Source organism: Mercenaria mercenaria, chromosome 14, assembly GCF_021730395.1.
Source record: "Mercenaria mercenaria strain notata chromosome 14, MADL_Memer_1, whole genome shotgun sequence".
NCBI lineage: Eukaryota > Metazoa > Mollusca > Bivalvia > Venerida > Veneridae > Mercenaria > Mercenaria mercenaria.
The window spans coordinates 23,844,132-23,863,966 of NC_069374.1; the positions used below are offsets into that span (position 1 = coordinate 23,844,132).

Here is a 19,835-nt window from a genome sequence, read left to right on the forward strand (position 1 = left end):
TTTCACTAAGAACTTCTTAGATTTCTTTTAGTCGGTTTAGATGTACTTTCTTGAAAACTACATGTAGAAAAAATGATGTTCTTTAAAGAAAAATGTAGCATCTTACACAGACGGATTTGAATAGTGGCTCTTCGCCTATAATGTGACTGCCATTTTGGCGCCTTTATGCTATCAAGTGTTTGTATACCAAAAGCACAATTTATACTTACTAATTTTGTGATCATTATTTTGTAAATATAGCTGTAAGAATTTTGATTACAATTATCAAATACACTAATGTATAAAAGTTCCGTATTTTATTTCTTTATGTTTAAATGAGATGAAATTTCCGGGTTTTTATCTAGCTTTTGAATTCAGTTGTTATAATTGTTAAGAAATATAATAATTCATCCAGATGCACTACTAAAGTAAGTATGCAGCAAAATATCGTCTTACAAACCACGCACGAACGTGTGTCATAATTATTTAAAAAATCTGAAATCATGTCGGATTCGATTCTGAAATTTAACTTGATTTACTTGATATACGTTCAATCTTGCATTATACCCAGTCACATATACACTAAAACAAGTCAGGTTTTCTTATACAGGGTGTCCAATAAATATTTGATAACATTTAGTATCTCCGTATTGTCTGTAGAGAGTTTTAGTTATAATATGTAGTCAGACGTAATTATCATGAATATTTGATAAACTAGCAATCTGTCAACATTTAGGATACTTGGTGTTTTCGAAAAATGTGATTTTACAGAATATGCTTTAAAGTGGCATCACTTTTCGCAAAGTCACTCTCTCCGGTTTCGCAAGATTTCCTCCTTCGTATTTGAACGACAAGCATATACATTAAACAACAGCGGTTTGACTTTTAAATATGTTAATTCCGATTCTGAATGGTATCACATATTGTGGGACACACTTAGACTGGCTCCCGTCCCTATGTTTGTTCTTATTTACATATATCAGTTTTCTTCATTAAGAGGGAAGTAACTCCAGAAGGGTGTTTCTACATTGAGATTTTTTATTGCCCCTGGCTCCGAACATTGTATGGTTCAGCCATCAGATAAAATTATGCTATTTTAGAGGCCTAAAATTTTCTTATAAAATGTTTCCAGTATTTATATAAAAATAACCATGCAGCCAGGGAGCCAGGCTAGGACACACTATTCGTGTGCTGTAAAGCAAGGCCTGAATCTTGTACAAGCCATCTTCGCGTTTCCTTCACAAAAGAATTGATGTAAAATATCTGAGCTGCGCCATGAGAAAACCAACATAGTGGCTTTGCGACCAGCATGGATCCAGACCAGCCTGCGCATCCGGGCAGTCTGGTCAGGATCCATGCTGTTCGCTAACGGTTTCTCTAATTGAATTAGGCTTTGAGAGCGAACAACGTTGATCCTGATCAGACTAAACTGATGCGCACACAGGTCTGGATCCATACTGGTCGCAAAGGCACGATGTTTGTATTCTCATAGTGCGGCTCATTTATTACTTTTTTGTTTATGAAAGTTGTTTATCAAGTATCATCTGTAATTTTAGTTTGGGGTATTTGAGACGACGGCGAATGCTATAATTGACCTGAACTACAGGAAACTGAGTAAATACCGACTCTGGATCTCAGCTAGTCTCGTATCCGGTCTGTTCTTACTGGGCCTGCCAATTACCACCTCAGTAAGTATATTCTAGCTTGCCTGGCACTTTGCAAGTCCTATGTAGGAGTTAAGTAAGCTGTTATGTTCTCTGCAGCAGTTACTGCAAATATCTCTGTCCCATTCCTTTGCTTAGTGTTCGACCCAGTGCACTATTTAATTGTTCTTATGATTACTTTGCAATTAACTTGCGTTTTTCACCTTTTCATCCCCATTACTGTTGTTAAAGAAATGAGTCACAATAAAAGGGTATAATGTTGAAAATTCATAAACCAACACAGTTTTGTCAAAACATGTTTCGCTTTAATAAGCTTCTTCAGTTGACAATAACATACACAATGAAAGGGTATGGAATACATGGCATGTTTTAAATGTTTGGAGATCGAACACGGGCGATATGGTCTTGTCTAAAGTATGTGCAGGCCGAACACAAGCACCGTTGGTGTGTTTAAAGTGTGTGGAAGACGAACACAAGCATCATGGGTGTGTGTTAAGTATATGGAGGAGGAACACATGCATCACATTTGTGTTTAAAGTATGCGGAGATCGAACACAAGCATTAGGGGCATGTTTGATATAAGTATGTGGAGTTAGAACACGAACTTCAATGGCGTGTTTAAAGTGTGTGAAGGCCGAACACAAGCACCATGGGCGTTTTTGAAGTGTGCTGTGGTCGAACACAAACATCATGGGCGTGTTTAAAGTATGTGGAGGCCGGACACAAACATCAGGGGCGCGTTTAAATTATGTGGAGGCAGAACACAAACATCAATGGAGTGTTTGTTTAAAGTATGAGGAGGCCGAACACAAAATTCAAGGGCGTGTTTGAAGTATGTGGAGGCCGAACACAACTACCATTTGCGTGTTTATTTTAACATTCAAGATAAGACACCTATCTTACGTCTGAAAGTCGTGTAAATCTCCATGTATAAAGGGTGATTAATATGGTAACTATATTTTGCAGGGTGGTTACTATATATTTATGTTGGTGGACTGGTATGTCGCTATGTTTGGTGTTGTGTTCACGGCTCTGATGGAGTGCATTGTTGTCGCCTGGATATACGGTAAGAATTGTATTGACCATTGGTGAATTTTTGATAAATTGATATTTTCCGGTGTAAATTCTATTTTAAAATTGCTACAGGCATTTATATGCATTTTGGCTTACTCGAGTTTATGTACCCTTGATATATCTAAAATCTCACTTATGAATAATGTAATTTCTACATATATTTCAGGCGCGGTTTGTGTCTGTTTTTCTCCTGTATGTTATAAGTTGGTGTGTACATGTGCCCAGTAACTGTTTACGTGTACACAGTTACAAATACCCTCATTTCCATGCGAAATGTTTTATTGCCGGCTGCGGTCTATATAAATAGTTTATCGGCGCCTCAGTTTTAAATGTGTTTCTTACAAATATTTCAGGTGCAGTTTAAATGCGCCTTCTACATATATTTCAGGTGCAGGTTTTAATATATCTCCTACATATATTACAGAGGCGGTTTGAAATGTAAGTTTTTCATAAATATATTTCAGGTGCAGATCGTTTGTCAGATGATATCGAGATGATGATGGGGACGCGGCCATCTCAGCTGCTGAGGATACTATGGTGTTTCTGCATTCCAACTTTTATAGTGGTAATTCATCTCTGTGTCCTACATTTGTTAGTTTAACCTCTCAGGTTTAATTGTTTAATGATACTTCCTCTCGTTTATATATATTCAGTGTTTTAGTAAGCAGAGGAACTTGCATGACTGTACTGAACTTGTTTAAAAAGTTTTTTTTATAAAAAACATGACAAAATGCGGGGCTCTGTAATAATGAATTAAATACAGAAAGACGCAGAAATAGGATTTTTTTTCTGCCTATAGCTACACATCGAAATTTCTTCTCAGACAAGGTCAATTCGAACAACGTATTTCATCTACGTTAAACATGCAATAAATCATATTCTATTACTTTAATCGTTATCTATTGTTATTTTGCTTTAGTTACGGACTAAAAGAAAGTGACCGTCCGTAACTAAATTATGTTCTTTCACTCCGTGAATTTTCAAATAACTTGGCAAAATATGTGCAATAATGAAACGACAGTCAGTCATGTTGGTTAAAAGGCCCACCTCGCTGTTTGCAGTGAAGCACAAGAACGCATTTTCATTGTAAAGCAGTCCTTGGTCCTCTTTAATTCTGTTTTTAAAATGTGTAATACTCTGATAGGAACGAACACAGCAGTAAATAATTCTTCATAATTCAGTGTTTGTGTCCTTCTTATTTTGAGTGTTTTAATTTTTTCTTATGTGTTTGTTTGTGTGGGCAGGGGGAGAATTTCATATTTCATTGGTTACAGACCACCAATTGTTCTCCAATAGACCTCCATTCCAACATTATGGCCGCCGTGTACGGTTTTCCATAAATCAACAAATGTATACATGTATCTAGTCACATATCTTGTAAGACCTATCTGAGTTCCACCAAAATAACGAAGGAAAATATATGAATGTTGATATTTTATCTGAGTCTTTTCACGTATTTAAATACAATGTTTGTGGCATAGCGCGAGAAATCGCTTCATGAAACTTTCTTCAGTGCTCATCAGATGTAACAAATATTGTTAAAATGTATAATAAGATACTCTAAACGCGCTAAAAAGGTTCAAATTGACAAAAAATCACTTCATTGGTTGGTTTGCATGTTTGACCTGTCAGAACGGATAAAACATTACCTTGTACCCACGTACACGATTCCCTTATTCGGGCCATTAAGTTCTAAGTACTTGTTTGAATTGGTGGTCTCTGACCTTCATAGATTTTCAATGTTGTAGTTCCTGATCACCTTTAAACTTGCTGTCTTTTTTCAGGGAATATTGATCACAACAATAACGACATATTCTGACCCATCATTCGGGTACCAGTACCCAGTTTACGCCCTCGTCACAGGAAATATATTTGCGTTTGGACCTGCAAGTTTGATCATAGTAGTAATGGTCTTCCAGCTTTTCAAAGCTAAAGGAACTATTTCTCAGGTAATATGTTAATTTTAATTGGTGCGAATAAAGGCAATGTAACCGCAATGGAACTCGGTTATTTCCTTGTGATAACGTGTTCATGTATATGGCAATTCGACGTTCTTCGGACATATAAAGAGAGAGCTCATTCAACGCGCACCGTAAAATCCGGAGTATGCCGAAATCGCATACGGAGATACGTGTAAAGGGTCCTGATTAACATAATCTAAAATGCAACATAAACTTGCAATTATATGAGATGTAACGGAAAAATCAAGATACCACTCTCCAATTTTTAACACTCCACATGGTTATGACTGTTCTTTCTTACACGAGCAATGAAATAAAATTATTCAAAGATCCTATACTGACGACTATTAAGAGACTAAAGTTTCCTTATCCATCGAGCTTACATAAAGTAATATTAACTATACTGTTTTACAAAGATACAGATGAAATATGCTTATTTAACAAGCACCAACATTGAGTATCTGAAAATACCCGTATTTAAAATCTTTCCTTAAGGTTGGGTGGGCAGGTATCGATAAACTGGGAGTAAAATTCAATGTTTTCTAGATTACATCCGTTTCCTTGTTGGAGGATATCTATTTGCAGATTTTTTTATTGATTTTTTTGCTTTTGCAGAGGATAAGTAGACAACTACAGCCGGCAAGATCATGGCTACCAAACGACAGCAAACAGAGAAAGATATACCAACAGTGTCCATATCAGTATCAGCACGGACTCAGGGAAAGGTTTCTTACCAATATACTCGGTCTGAAACAACACTGAAACTTTGAAGAATCCAGACTTTCTGGTCTTCAAAGCAGAACATTATACAACAATCTGCTATGCAGATTTAGAATTTTAAAAAGTTCGAAGTGTTTATGTATTAATGTTACGAGAAACTATAACGAGTGTTCGTGCTTATAGCTGTTGTCATGGATATCATGGGTTAGTTATCGCATGGCACGAGTTAGTATCTTGTCGCCATGAGATGAAAAAAACACACACTTCCGTCTGAGCTCAGTTTATATTCATTAAAGTTAGTATATGCCAAAATAGACGAACAGAAGAAAGTTTAGACCAAACGAAGGGTATAATTATTTTGCTGAAACAGTTCATTTCTCCTGCTTGTCATTAAATATTGTTTATAAAATAATTGTTGGTTTACAAAGTTTCCAGAAAATGAGCAAAATGAATAATTTGAAAGCCGTTCCCAGGCTCCTTAAAAACGTTTAGTATCAAAGACGTTACTTACATCCAGCAAACGATATTTACATATTATTCCCCACAGTTTTATGGTCATAGAATGTAGAAAAATATTAAAAGCATTGTCATTTGCCTCATAAAACCGTAGTACAGATCTGAAGATCAAATAGTTTTAACCTTAATGTGGCCCCATTAACAAACAAGAGGACCATGATGGTCCTGAATCGCTCACCTCTTCCCACATGACCCAGTTTTGAGTATGACGTCGTTTTTTCTATTATCTGACATAGTGACCTAGTTTTTGAGCTCATGTGACCCAGTTTTGAACTTGACCTAGATATTATCAAGATAAAAATTCTGACCAATTTTCATGAAGATCCATTGAAAAATATGGTCTCTAGAGAGGTCACAAGGTTTTTCTATTATTTGACCTGTTGACCTAGTTTTCGAAGGTACGTGACCCTGTTTTGAGCTTTACCTAGAATTCATCAAGGTGAATATTCTCACTAATTTTCATGAAGATCTCATGAAAAATATGGCCTCTAGAGAGGTCACAAGGTTTTTCTATTTTTATACCTACTGGCCTAGTTTTTGACCGCATGTGACCCAGTTTTGAAACTGACCTAGATATCATCAAGGTGGACATTCAGATCAATTTTCATGAACATCCATTGAAAAATATGGCCTCTAGAGAGGTCAAAAGATTTTAATAATTTTAGACTTACTGACCTAGTTTTTAACCGCAGTTGACCCAGTTTCAAATTTGACCTAGATATCATCAAGATGAACATTCAGACCAACTTTCATACAGATCCCATGAAAAGTATGGCCTATAGAGAGGTCACAATGTTTTTTTTATTATTTGACCTACTGACCTAGTTTTTAAGGCACGTGACCCAGTTTCAAACTTGACCTAGATATCATCAAGGTGAACATTCTGACCAATTTCTATGGAGATCCATTCAAAAGTATGGCCTCTAGAGAGGTCACAAGGTTTTTCTATTTTTAGACCTACTGTCCTAGTTTTTGACCGCACATGACCCTGTTTCAGACTTGAACTAGATATCATCAAGATGAACATTCAGACCAATTTTCATATAGATCCCATGAAAAATATGGCCTTTAGAGAGGTCACAAGGTTTTTCTATTATTTGACCTACTGGCCTAGTTTTTGAAGGCAGATGACCCACTTTCGAACCTGACCTAGATATCATCAAGGTGAACATTCAGACCAACTTTCATACAGGTCCCATGAAAAATATGGCCTCTAGAGAGGTTACAAGGTTTTACTATTATTTGACCTACTAATCTAGTTTTTGATGGCACGTGACCCAGTTTCGAACCTGACCTAGATATCATCAAGGTGAACATTCTGACCAATTTTCATACAGATCCCATGAAAAATATGGCCTTTAAAGAGGTCACAAGGTCTTTCTATTATTTGGCCTACTGACCTAGATTTTGAAGGCACGTGACCCAGTTTCGAACTTGACCTAGATATCATCAAGATGAATGTTCTGACCAATTTTCATGAAGATCTTATGAAACATATGGCCTCTAGAGAGGTCACAAAGTTTTTCTATTTTTAGACCTACTGACCTAGTTTTTGAAAGCACGTGACCCAGTTTCAAACTTGACCTAGATATCATCAAGATGAACATTCTGACCAATTTTCATGAAGATCCATTGAAATATATGGCCTCTAGAGAGGTCACAATGTTTTTCTATTTTTAGACCTACTGACCTAGTTTTTGACGGCACTTGACCCAGTTTCGAACTTGACCTAGATATCATCAAGATAAACATTCTGACTAACTTTCATAAAGATCCCATGAAAAATGTGACCTCTATAGTGGTCACAATCAAAAGTTTACGGACGCACGCACGGACGGACGGACGGACGGACGACGGACACCACACGATCACAAAAGCTCACCTTGTCACTTTGTGACAGGTGAGCTAAAAATATCTGAACACATTCTAATGTTAAATCTTTATTTCATTAATAGTTTGTAACAAATAGTGTGATTGAGAAGAACGAATGAATAAACTTAAGAATTAATCCTAAAAACCTTAAAGTAGCACTATCATATGGCGGGAACATGATTGTTGTTTATATTTGGAACGGCGCATGTTCCTCCAATGTAACTTCAAGGATTAACATATTAGAGATACTATTCGTCGGAAATCATGATATGTGTATGGAACAGAACTGTGTACAGTGCTTTTAATTTCCGAATTTGTTTATAATATTTAAAGACAACTGTTGTTATTATGAGCAGCTCTAATAAACAAATATTAAATTGAAGACGATTCAAACGTTCTTAACATCCATCTGAAACTGTACATAAATAATATGTTCTGTTGTAAAAAAGCCCCTTTATATGCAAATTTTTTCGAGCAATTATGTTCTACAATTTAGTAACAGAAGTTTTTGTCATGTAAGAGCTTTGTTGTTTCATTGATCAAGTCACAACCTTCGGCAAATATTGTTTTAGAGACCCTTCTCGTTTCACTTTATTTTTGTTATAACTAACTTTTCTTCAAACTTCCCACATCATACTAGTATTATGGCAAGGTCCATTACTTTGGTATCAAGAAAATAAAACAAGGCACTGCGCTCTGCCGGCTTAGCTCATCCGAATTAAAATTGATTATGCATGTTTATGAGCAATATGTTTAAGTCATTTTCTTCTAGAAAGTGTGTAACATATTAATGAAAGATACTATACTCGTATGTATATGTATTACTGCGCAAACTTTCCCAAATTTTAGTAGTTTCGATGCGATTTGCCCCTGCTGACGGGCCCTGCCAATATTCCCGCAGAACAAAAAAAAAACTGAGTACTCGTGATTCTGATTTTCCGATATACCGTCGAAAATCATTGCAATACGAGATTATTTTTTTTTCAAATGCTTGATTGGGTAAGTCAGGTCTGTTTACATTTGAAATTTGCGTGTTATTAGCTCACCTGTCACATAGTGACAAGGTGAGCTTTTGTGATCGCGCAGCGTCCGTCGTCCGTCCGTGCGTCCATGCGTGCGTAAATTTTTGCTTGTGACCACTCTAGAGGTCACATTTCGTGGGATCTTTATGAAAGTTGGTCAAAATGTTCACCTTGATGATATCTAGGTCAAGTTCGAAACTGGGTCAACTGCGGTCAAAAACTAGGTCAGTAGATCTAAAAATAGGAAAACCTTGTCACCTCTCTAGAGGCCATACTTTTCAATGGATCTTCATGAAAGTTGGTCAGAATGTTTATCTTGATGATATCTAGGTTAAGGTTGAAACTGGGTTATGTGCCTTCAAAAACTAGGTCAGTAGGTCAAATAATAAAAAAACCTTGTGACCTCTCTAGAGGCCATATTTTTCATGGGATCTGTATGAAAGTTGGTCTGAATGTTCATCTTCATGATATCTAAATCAAATTCGAAACTGGGTCAACTGCGTCAAAAACTAGGTCAGTAGGTCTAAAAATAGAAAAACCTTGTGACCTCTCTAGAGGCCATACTTGTAAATGGAACTTCATGAAAATTGGTCAGAATGTTCACCTTGATGACATCTAGGTCAAATTTGAAACTGGGTTACATGCCATCAATAACTAGGTCAGTAGGTCAAATAACAAAAAAACCTTTTGACCTCTCTAGATGCCATATTTTTCATTGGATTTGTATGAAAGTTGGTCTGAGTGTTCATCTTGATGATAACTAGGTCAAGTTCGAAACTGGGTCAACTGCAGTCAAAAACTAGGTCAGTAGATCTAAAAATAGAAAAACCTTGTGACCTCTCTAGGGGCCATACTTTGAATGGATCTTCATGAAAATTGATCAGAATGTTCACCTTGATGATATCTAGGTCAAGTTCGAAACTGGGTCACGTGCCGTCAATAACTAGGTCAGTATGTCAAATAATAAAAACCTTGTGACCTCTCTAGAGGTCATATTTTTCAATAGATCTTCATGAAAATTGGTTAGAATTTTTATCTTGATGATATCTAGGTCAGGTTCAACACTGGGTCACATGAGTTTAAAAACTAGGTCACAATGTCAAATAATAGAAAAAACGATGTCATGCTCAGTTTAAAACTGGGTCATGTGGGGACAGGTGAGCGATTCAGGACCATCATGGTCCTCTTGTTATCTTTCTCACGCCCATTTTAAGAAATGCATCCTGCATATTTCTATTCCAGTACTTCTGAAAAGTTTAATCTGTCATATGTTAGATGTCATAAACAGTGCTCATCTTCGAAATCTCGCAGTTGTCAGATTGTCTCTCCATGATAAATGTAACAGCACGGCAGCTAAATATTTATTGTTCGCCTTCCAACATAACTCGTGTTCATCACTTAACTCGTCTCGTTTGTTTTTATTCGGTTGATGCGGTTTACCTTAAAAAAAAACTCAGTCAACATATTAGACTTTGGTACAATGTGCGAAACGTTGCGGTTTCGTAGACGCTTACTGACACAACGAAAAAGTGTCTTGTTCCAAAAAAAATCCGAAGCTGAACGCTAAGTGCGCAGTGCAATTTCAATAGTACGAGATGTCGCATGTTACCATAGAGGGGTCGCGACGAAACTGATTGGATCGATTCCATATTACACGAATTATTCTCCATTCATCTGCTTTCGTCATTACAAACCGGATTTGCTCCAAACTAAAACAGTCCTTGTATTATTTATATTAAGGTACATAACTGTGGAGTCAATATTTCTTCAATTGTGCCCCTTTCTTTTGAATGTCAGTTGAGTATTGACTAATTTTCTTTTGTGACTAATTTTTTTTTGTTCTTTTGACACTGGTTAAAATGCATTATTCTTGGACGAAGCAACATTCGTAGAAGACGAACACCAGTTAAGTTATGTAAAACTAGACTTGTTCCAATAAGAATAAATTAAAAAGGGTTCTTTTTCCTGGTCTGCAAGCTAATTGAGACTGGTGGTTATGACTTTGTGCGGCTACGTTTTAATACCGCAAGGAATATTACTGATGTTTCTACTGTTCTAAGAACTGTCCTGACTGCAGCACTTCTACAGATGTGTTGGATTGTTCGTGAGTCACATCGGTTAGGTATATTTTATAGAGATGTTTCGGAGTCCCCTAGGTGTGTGCCAGTATTTGGGTAAGCAGTCGGGTTGTACGAGCCCGCACTCATTTGCGAGTACCGCCGACATGCTGATTTATTCAACGGTTCGTATGTCCCATCATTTTCATCCAGTCTGTATAGGGGCTTCCTCTCCAGCTCAATCCAAGACCCTGAAGTAAAACGTAAATAATGGTGAGACTTTGCAATGTATACGCGCGCATTCCATCACAAGTATAGTGTTCGGTAACAACACCTTGCGGGACCATACTTTTGCCAGATGTGTGAAGAATAGAATCCTAACCTGTGAAAAATGTGATTTTCTTGTTTACCCCCTTTTTGGGCAAACATTGATCTCCCTCTCCCTTATGCACGTGTGGAAAAAAATGAATCAAACTTTCATTTCTTTTTCGAATGTAGATTATACACTGCTTGTCGCAATGTCTTTCTACATAATCTACAAAGTTATGAGACTGACCTTTGGTAACCCATCCCTTTCCGACCAAGACAATACTATAATATTCGCGCATGATCAGAACTACATATCTGAGAGTAAGAGATTTACCTTTCTTTTTCTTTCGAGACAGTATTCCCCTCTACCTTTCTCTGTTCTTCCTCTTTCATTACCTTACTCTTCAATACTAAACGCTGTTCTATATTCCATGTATTCTCTATATCTATTTTTTTTAATTGTCACTATCATTTCATAACATACAGAGACATGTATAAGATTACTTCCCACTTCGAGTATAACATAACGCTCTCCTATTTTTACATACAAACCGTACATTGTCTTTCATTCTTATCCCTTCCTTAATATCATGTTAATTTGTTGTTGTAATTGTATAAATCCGTAATGTACTCTTGGGAATAAATACGTTTAAACTAACAACTATTTAAAAAAAATATAATACCATTAACTACCCAAGTGATACAAGCTTGCTCCACCAAGTTGGTTTTTGTGCTCATAATTTGAGTGATCTGGACACATCTAACGTATTAACCTTTAGCCTGCTGGTGGCAAGTGATTCTGCACTTGTGACCAGCACAGACCTAGATCAGCCTGCACATCATGGTCTGCACTGTTAACTATTCAGTCAGTAAATTTTCAGTGAACACCCCTTTGAATAATAAGTGTTACTGCCTAAACTGAATGATGAACCAGTCCATTTTAGAAGGTTAATAAGCAGTGTGTGCAGACCTTTTTTTACCTCCAGGTTCGAGACCGCCATTGATTTAGGTAAAGGATAAAAACATTTACCCATTCTAGAACAACAGTCTTCCACGCTGAGAGCTGATGATACACGGCGGCCGTTTAACCAGTACACTTTGTAATATTTAGACATATCCTGTATGAAAAATACAAAAAAATATATGTGTGTAACTATGATTTTTATCTATTTTACATTATATTAGAAATTGTAAACGCATCAACACATTCAGCTGCTTCAATGTTGTGAGAGCGTATTAAATAAAACTTTTCATTACGCTCTTTACTATTACATATAAATATAATTTATATAGTCTACAAACAAAAAAGGCATAAAGCGTTTGGCATTAGGTTCTTTCAACATTAAAGATGTAAAGCGTTTGGCATTAATTCTTTCAACATTAAAAATGTAAAGCGTTTCGCATTAGTTTCTTTCAACAATAAAGATGTAAAGCGTTTGGCATTAAGTTCTTTCAACAATAAAGATGTAAAGCGTTTGGCATTAGGTTCTTTCAACATTAAAGATGTAAAGCGTTTGGCATTAGTTTCTTTTAACATTAATGAATGTCCTCCAGTCCGCTGTAGAACTGTATTAATTGACTTAGCAGCAAACATAGCTTATGTTGAGCTCTTATATTTTATTGTTTGATGCAAGAATATCAAAAAGATTACATAGGTATATAAGTGCCAGCATACTGAATAAAAATGCAGTGTGATTTGATTGATGACTAATCGATGAGTAATGTCCGGTTAAAGTCCTGTCTTGCTTAAAACACGTCACAAACCAAACTGTACGCTCTTCCGGTGTTCAGTGCGTAGGCCTAGTATACATTAAACAAACACTTGAAAGTGCATGACGTGCAAAGTATTTTAAATCAATATGAGTAAATGAACATTACAAAACGTTTCCAAAATATAGTACAGAACTTAATTGGACCAATAAAGATTTTAATGAATCAGAAAACAATGTTTTATATCAACTCGTGAAGGAATTTGACTTAAAGGCATTTGATAATTAAGATTTGAGGTTCGGTGGTCTAGTGGAAATCTCTATGATACTCTTAAGTGTCTCCCACCTAACCAGGGGTCAGTACCGGTTCTTCCTAGGAATGATGGCTTCACGTGTATCGGTGCTACACACCGGGCTCGTTAAAGAACCATACTGTCTATTCGCAAAGAGCTAAGCTAAGTTAGCCGGACATGTCTGTATCTAACAGATTTCTCACTCTCTTCTGCGGGCTTTCTCTTGATCTGTTCCCATGGTCAGACGGCTCTGGAGGATGAACTGGCGCCCTGAATGGCTGCCTTTGTATATATGTAAAGCGCCTTTGACTAACGTGTTTGTCATGAATAGGGCGTTATATAAATCTGGAATAATAATAATAATAATGATAATAATAAGTTTTAATTATGTATGAACTGGGTAGTACCGGTATTTTTATGTTTCCTCTGTAATGTAGACTGTAACATTCACAAGCTGCTAACAGTTTCTGTGTTGTCTCACTCACTTGAATCATGTTGGCTGAAATGTATATAAAAACTCTATTTATTATTGCACGAACACGTAAACTTAATAAATATCGTCAAATAAGGACATAATTATCGATTGAAATACGTAATTAAGCACATCAGCAAATCTTATTGAAAATGTCATTATGCATGTTATAATTAAAGTATATTGACTAGAAAGTAGATTGATTAACCTGCTCAATTCTTCCTGAAAACTGTCATATGTTCACTTTCTTAATTGAACGTAAAAATAAATTTTATGTATACACTTACGTATAGCTGCCTTATGAATTTGCCTCAGAACAGTAAGAGTGTTGCCGACTATTTTCAGCTGTACTGTACCATTGTGAACAACCAGTCGTCCATAGCATGGTCCTGTTATTGAAACACATTCTTTAATATAGAAGTATACAGTGACTGATGTAATCAAACTATACACCAGTCCATGACTTACCAACCTCACAACTTAAACAAATATTTTTACACCGGTCTATGACTTACCAGCCTCGCTACGTAAAGAGACATCTGTGCACTGGTTCATGACTCACCAATTAACCTACTTCTCAACAGGTATCCTTACACCGGTCAATGACTTTCAAACTTAAACAGATACACTAGGGTGAATGCCCTATCGGCTAGGTAGCACCGACTGTAGGGAGGAACGGGAGTGGGTACTCTTTACCTGTAAGGGCGGTCGGGAGGTCTCTCAAAGGAAAATTTAGAAGTACATATACGGGCATGACGGCCTCTGATATATGTTTTCTTTCTAAATTCTGAGTAGATAATATTAATCTGAAAGTAGGAAGAAACCGAGGCATATATATTATGACTTAGCAGAATACACCATATTGATAGAACCCCAATACTGTTCAGCCACTGGAAGCTGCTAGGCAGGTATGGAAGGGGGTGTCTTCTTCAGTAAGTGGGTCAAGGCGTCATCCCCTGGAAATTTTAGAAATACAGATATAAATGGTGGCCTCCTGTGCATATTTATCTACATTTTGTATGAATTAAAGAGCAAAAGTACGAAAAAAGTACAAACAATGTCTAACCTGTGTGTATTGCGAGTTTCATCTGTAGTTTGGATGTTGAGTGGCGTCCTATTTCTAGGTCACTACAGCACGTCATAATATCTATGGCCAGATTGGCTATCTCACATGCATTCCGCACTTGCTTTTTAACCTCGGATTCTGTAAATAAAAAATTCTAGCATTGAAACGATTGAAACCGATACATTGCACTACGACGCATCACTTCAATAGCAAGATAGCATGAAGCTAAAATTCGATAAAATGAAAAATCGATACCACAAAGCTAAAAATCGATAAGGTATTGCTAACAGTCAGTAACACGCAGTTATAAAATCCGATAATGTACTGCTAACATTCGATAAATGGAAACTTGTTGAGTTAAGAACCCAAAACATGAAGTTCAGAACAGAACCGAACCGAACAGAACAGAACAGAAGTTCTTTTGAGGAAATGGAAAAAAAAAATGCGAAGGTGCGAACTTAACATCTGCTTCTGAAAAAAATGTTAGTTACTCGTGTCAGACTGGATGAATTTTACTTTCTAAAACTTTAAACTTTATTTTTTCTCTGTCAATATAACAAAATTATGATATCCCAACCTCAGCTAGTCGAATATCCGCAACTGCTGAGGTTTTAGAGATTGTTTTGAAGTTTAATGAAATCTAACCTGATACATCTGCAGCATGTGCTATATTTTGCAGTCGAAATATCCATACATCATCGTTAAAAACCAGTCGATATATTGACTTTTTTAATCAATGGCATCCCTGCATTACCTGACAGAACCAGAAGATACTGTCCCATTCTGGCGACAGGAAACACAAAAACATCCCTACATTACGTGACAGAACTAGAAGATACTGTCCCATTTCTCGCCACAGGCAACACAAAAAACATCCCTACATTACCTGACAGAACCAGAAGATACTGTCCCATTTCTCGCGACAGGCAACACAAAAACATCCCTACATTACCTGACAGAACTAGAAGATACTGTCCCATTACTCGCCACAGGCAACACAAAAACATCCCTACATTACCTGACAGAACTAGAAGATACTGTCCCATTTCTCGCGACAGGCAGCACAAAAACATCCCTACATTACCTGACAGAACGAGAAGATACTGTCCCATTTCTCGCGACAGGCAACACAAAAACATCCCTACATTACCTGACAGAACGAGAAGATACTGTCCCATTTCTCGCGACAGGCAACACAAAAACATCCCTACATTACCTGACAGAACTAGAAGATACTGTCCCATTTCTCGCGACAGGCAACACAAAAACATCCCTACATTACCTGACAGAACTAGAACATACTGTCCCATTCTGGCGACAGGCAACACATTGTACTGTTCCATTCTTTCATCCAATAATTCCATGACCAAGGTGAGAATATGGATTGTCTGGGCGGCAGTGAACATGTTGAAGAACTTCTCGTAGCCAGCGATGCTCACCATAAATATGGTGGTGTCCGGAGCTTCATATGGAATCATATTGCTATGGTGATCTACGTTCACTTTTCGCACAAGATTTCTTGGAATCAGCTGTAAGTTTAAACACAAATTTATAGTGCATAATTATGTAATATGGTTAACTTTTATATAAATTATGAAGCCTTCACCCCTACCCTGCCATACTTGGAAAATGCGATACACAATGATCAACTCATATCCTTGTACATGTATGCATTTCTATTTCTTTGGGAATGGTTAAAAAGGCGTTGAAACGTGATGTCTTTAAGTTTAATCGTTGCACGGAAAGGAGCTGTTTGAACTAGACACAATACCCAAAGCACCCTCTGAGGGTGAAAAAACCACATGCATGACCAGTAGTAGTAAGGTAGGCGTGTACAGATAGGTAAATACATGTAAAACTAAATCACTGATCTGATCCAAATATTTCTACGCATGATTTCGGTCTAGACGCTTTTCACAGCTTAAGCTTTTTTTAGTTTTCCCGTCGTATTACAATGTTATATTCCATGTTTGGCAATAGGAATTATGAGCATTTTCCAAGTAAAAATCCAGCTGAAATACATGTGTGTGTAAAACGGGTGGACGAAATTATAACTTTTCACCCAATATACCGAACTCTTCCTGTTACCAGTGCAGAATTATAATTTTCCAAATATGACTCTTCTTATTTTGACTGGGACAGTCATTTTAAGAAAAGTCAAACTGCATGCAGGAGTTACTTCCCTTCAACTTCAGAAATCTTTATCTATAGGTAAGGGAGATCACTGCGTAGAAGATTTGAGAAAAGAACTATTATTTTATTAGTCCAATTTCTTTATTTCTAAAGCATCAACTTCAAATACCTATACGGCATTATCGTTAATTTAACACATTTAAATGTACAGCAACTGAAAATTGCTTTTATAAAACATTCACCAAAAACACACTATGTGCAGTAAGATGCGCATAATGCCATTTTAATACAATATCAAGAAAATCTTAAAATCTTGGTTTGAGTGTACTTGTCTAAAAAGTTCTATAACCAAACATTTTTGATACTCGTAAAAATAACTTATATAATTTGAATTTTACCCGATTTACGACTTGGTCCGTTGATTCACGTTGCTTATCCACTCTTGAAGTCACACCTTTTAACATGTCTGACACGACCACAGCCACTTGTGTCTGCTCGCGAAATATGTAGACAAACAAAGAGATGCACGCAGCCGTAGTTCCAATGAATACGAACAGCATGCAAAACAAAATTGCTGAAACGGTCAAAGTTTTTGTGTTGCTGCTTTCAATTTCTCTCAGTAAGTTAATCAGCTTTTCTTGAATTTTAGTCCTTAGATTTTTTACTTTATTGCTGTCGAATTTGGTAGTGTTATTCCAACAGGGCTCATTGATGCTAAAATTCATAGAACTGGCGTGTAAGCTACATAATAGCTCAAACGAACATGCTATTTTCACATTGTCATACCCTTTGTCAGCTTCACACAAAACGCTTTTGAATTTTGCAACAAATGATATGGTTTTCTCGGCATTAGTTTCTATTTTTAGTCTGGGGGCATTTGTTTCAAGCAGTCTTAAAATGTTCAGAATGACATCAACCTGAAATGCATTCCTCATTGACGTTAGGTACTCATAGAGGGCTTTCCATTTTCTTATTTCTTTTAATCTAAAGCCACGTTCAAAAATCACAGCTTTTAAGTCTGCGGCGAACTGTAGATAAAATTCTGATTCTTCTATGATGTCACGAGAACGCTTGTTTCTCCAGTCGGTGATCTGGCTTAACAATTTCCATTCGGCCAGCGTCTTTGTGTTGAGAACATCCTGCAATGCTTCATCTGTGAGGTGATAATCTTTTGACAACAATTCTGAGTTTCCCTTCACTGAGGTAATCCGGTCGCTATGCTCGTGCAGAATGGTTGCTAAGCAACAGTCCAACGTTTCCACTTGAGTCAGAAAATCTCTCGTCTGTAAATAAATGGTCAATATGTACAATCCATGAAGACGTGATATAAGTATACTGGAAAGTAATGTTTGTTGTCAGCTTATCAACCACATACACTTATATTTATTATAAGATATAATTATATTTCGTATTTTCTATCGGTCTATACACAGTCACATGCTAAATGCTGATTCGTAGGCGGAGCCAAAACGCATATTGATCATCAATAGCGACGTTATTACAATGTGAAAAAGTACACAAGAAAGAAAAATGGCCAACCACTGCAAACATTTTAATTTCTTTACTCTTAGATTTAAAAGATAAAACAATGCATTTTCGGTTCGGTTAGACGACCGAGGTGGTTGAATCCACTTTTTCTAGATCGATACATCCTCATATTGACCACATTAAAGACAACAATTGTATATTGTGTATAAGTTATGGTCATCCACTTTTGCAAAAGACTATTTTTGGCTAAAACGCAAGTTCTATACGTGTCATCAGGTAATGCGGCTGTTATATGACTCTGCTTATTCTTGGACCCGGGTCTTTCTTTACCAGTACAAAAATAACGTTTATGTTTCTTTTTAACTAAATTCTTGAAATCAGTCTGTTACAACATATCCAACCCAAGAACATTGAAAAATAATCAAGGATAGCCGGGAATACGTCGGTAGTTAGTACTAATTTTGTGATCTCTACTTAGTAAGATCAGCTGTTTGTCATTATTCTCCGCAGTGTGTTTCTGTATATATATATATATATATATATATATATATATATATATATATATATATATACCTTTTCGTCCCAAATGGTAATATATATGAGCTACTTATCATGAACTTGAACAACATTTAAATGTACCTTTACACTTGAGACGATCCGCTCCCCAGCGTCAACCAGATAGATCAAGCTATATAGGAGACTCAACAACGCTAAAATCCCACAAGGTAACGCCAGCTCTAAGAACTTTCGTCTGCTTGTAAAGAGTTTTCTTTGCACATGTTCGTTGACGTCTGAAAAGTCAGTAATATAGATAGTGAACGAAGTTTTTACCATTATCATGCTGGACACGATTGATTCTGCCTTTGCGACCAGTGTAGATCATGATCAGCCTGCAATTATACCCATTCACGGTAAAGCAAAGATTTCGATAAAACATGTATCGCTTTAGAAAACAGACTAAAATGTTTCCATAATCAATAATTCAATTTGTAATTTGTTTCAAATACATGTACATATTTTAGAGCAAACCTGCATTGGCGGTTGTGTCGTCAAGTTTAGAAAGCATGTCTTCTAGGTCCTTTTGTGTGTTGACTTCAACTCTGGATGGACGGGTGAACACAGAAAATCTCGTTGTCTGCCACTGATTGAAACTTGTGCTCATAATCTAATACACAATATTTAATATACATGTAATTATCGACATTGATTTAAAGGTGGTTGATTAGATTTTGGTCAAGTTATGAGTTTGTTCAAACCAATTAAACTTGTGAATATTTAACACATGTTATATTTTCATTGGATGTGTTTTGAAATTTGAATTTCCTTTCCTTGTTGTCCAACTAAGATACTTATTTCCGCATAAATATAAATTAACAAATATACTTTGTCTAAGGAATGATATGAATATAAGAACTATTGTATTATATTTATCAAAGATTTACATTGAAAATTGACTTATAATTTTTCATTTCGTATTATTATACTGACAGGGTACCTCTC

General features: G+C 36.4%; 2 protein-coding genes across 2 annotated transcripts in view; one reads left to right on the top strand and one right to left on the bottom strand.

Moving 5' to 3' along the window:
* LOC123526691 (sodium- and chloride-dependent glycine transporter 1-like) overlaps nucleotides 1-6,206 on the top strand; it is a 28,766-nt gene extending 22,560 nt beyond the window's left edge. Inside the window, exons 11-15 of the mRNA XM_053523060.1 lie at nucleotides 1,536-1,667; nucleotides 2,610-2,709; nucleotides 3,182-3,282; nucleotides 4,502-4,666; nucleotides 5,294-6,206. Of these exons, the coding sequence (XP_053379035.1) occupies nucleotides 1,536-1,667; nucleotides 2,610-2,709; nucleotides 3,182-3,282; nucleotides 4,502-4,666; nucleotides 5,294-5,440 (645 nt within the window). The 3' untranslated portion in view covers nucleotides 5,441-6,206. The remainder of the gene's footprint in view (nucleotides 1-1,535; nucleotides 1,668-2,609; nucleotides 2,710-3,181; nucleotides 3,283-4,501; nucleotides 4,667-5,293) is intronic.
* Nucleotides 6,207-7,838: 1,632 nt separating this feature from the next.
* LOC123526692 (uncharacterized) lies at nucleotides 7,839-19,497 on the bottom strand. The gene is made up of 10 exons (XM_053522544.1): nucleotides 19,365-19,497; nucleotides 18,975-19,126; nucleotides 18,602-18,717; nucleotides 17,246-18,182; nucleotides 15,997-16,243; nucleotides 14,715-14,852; nucleotides 13,936-14,037; nucleotides 13,584-13,675; nucleotides 12,205-12,292; nucleotides 7,839-11,116 (listed from the first exon to the last, which is right to left on the bottom strand). The coding sequence occupies exons 1-10, from the start codon at nucleotides 19,495-19,497 to the stop codon at nucleotides 10,938-10,940; spliced, it is 2,184 nt and encodes a 727-aa protein (XP_053378519.1). The 3' UTR covers nucleotides 7,839-10,937.
* Between the last annotated feature and the right edge of the window lie 338 nt (nucleotides 19,498-19,835).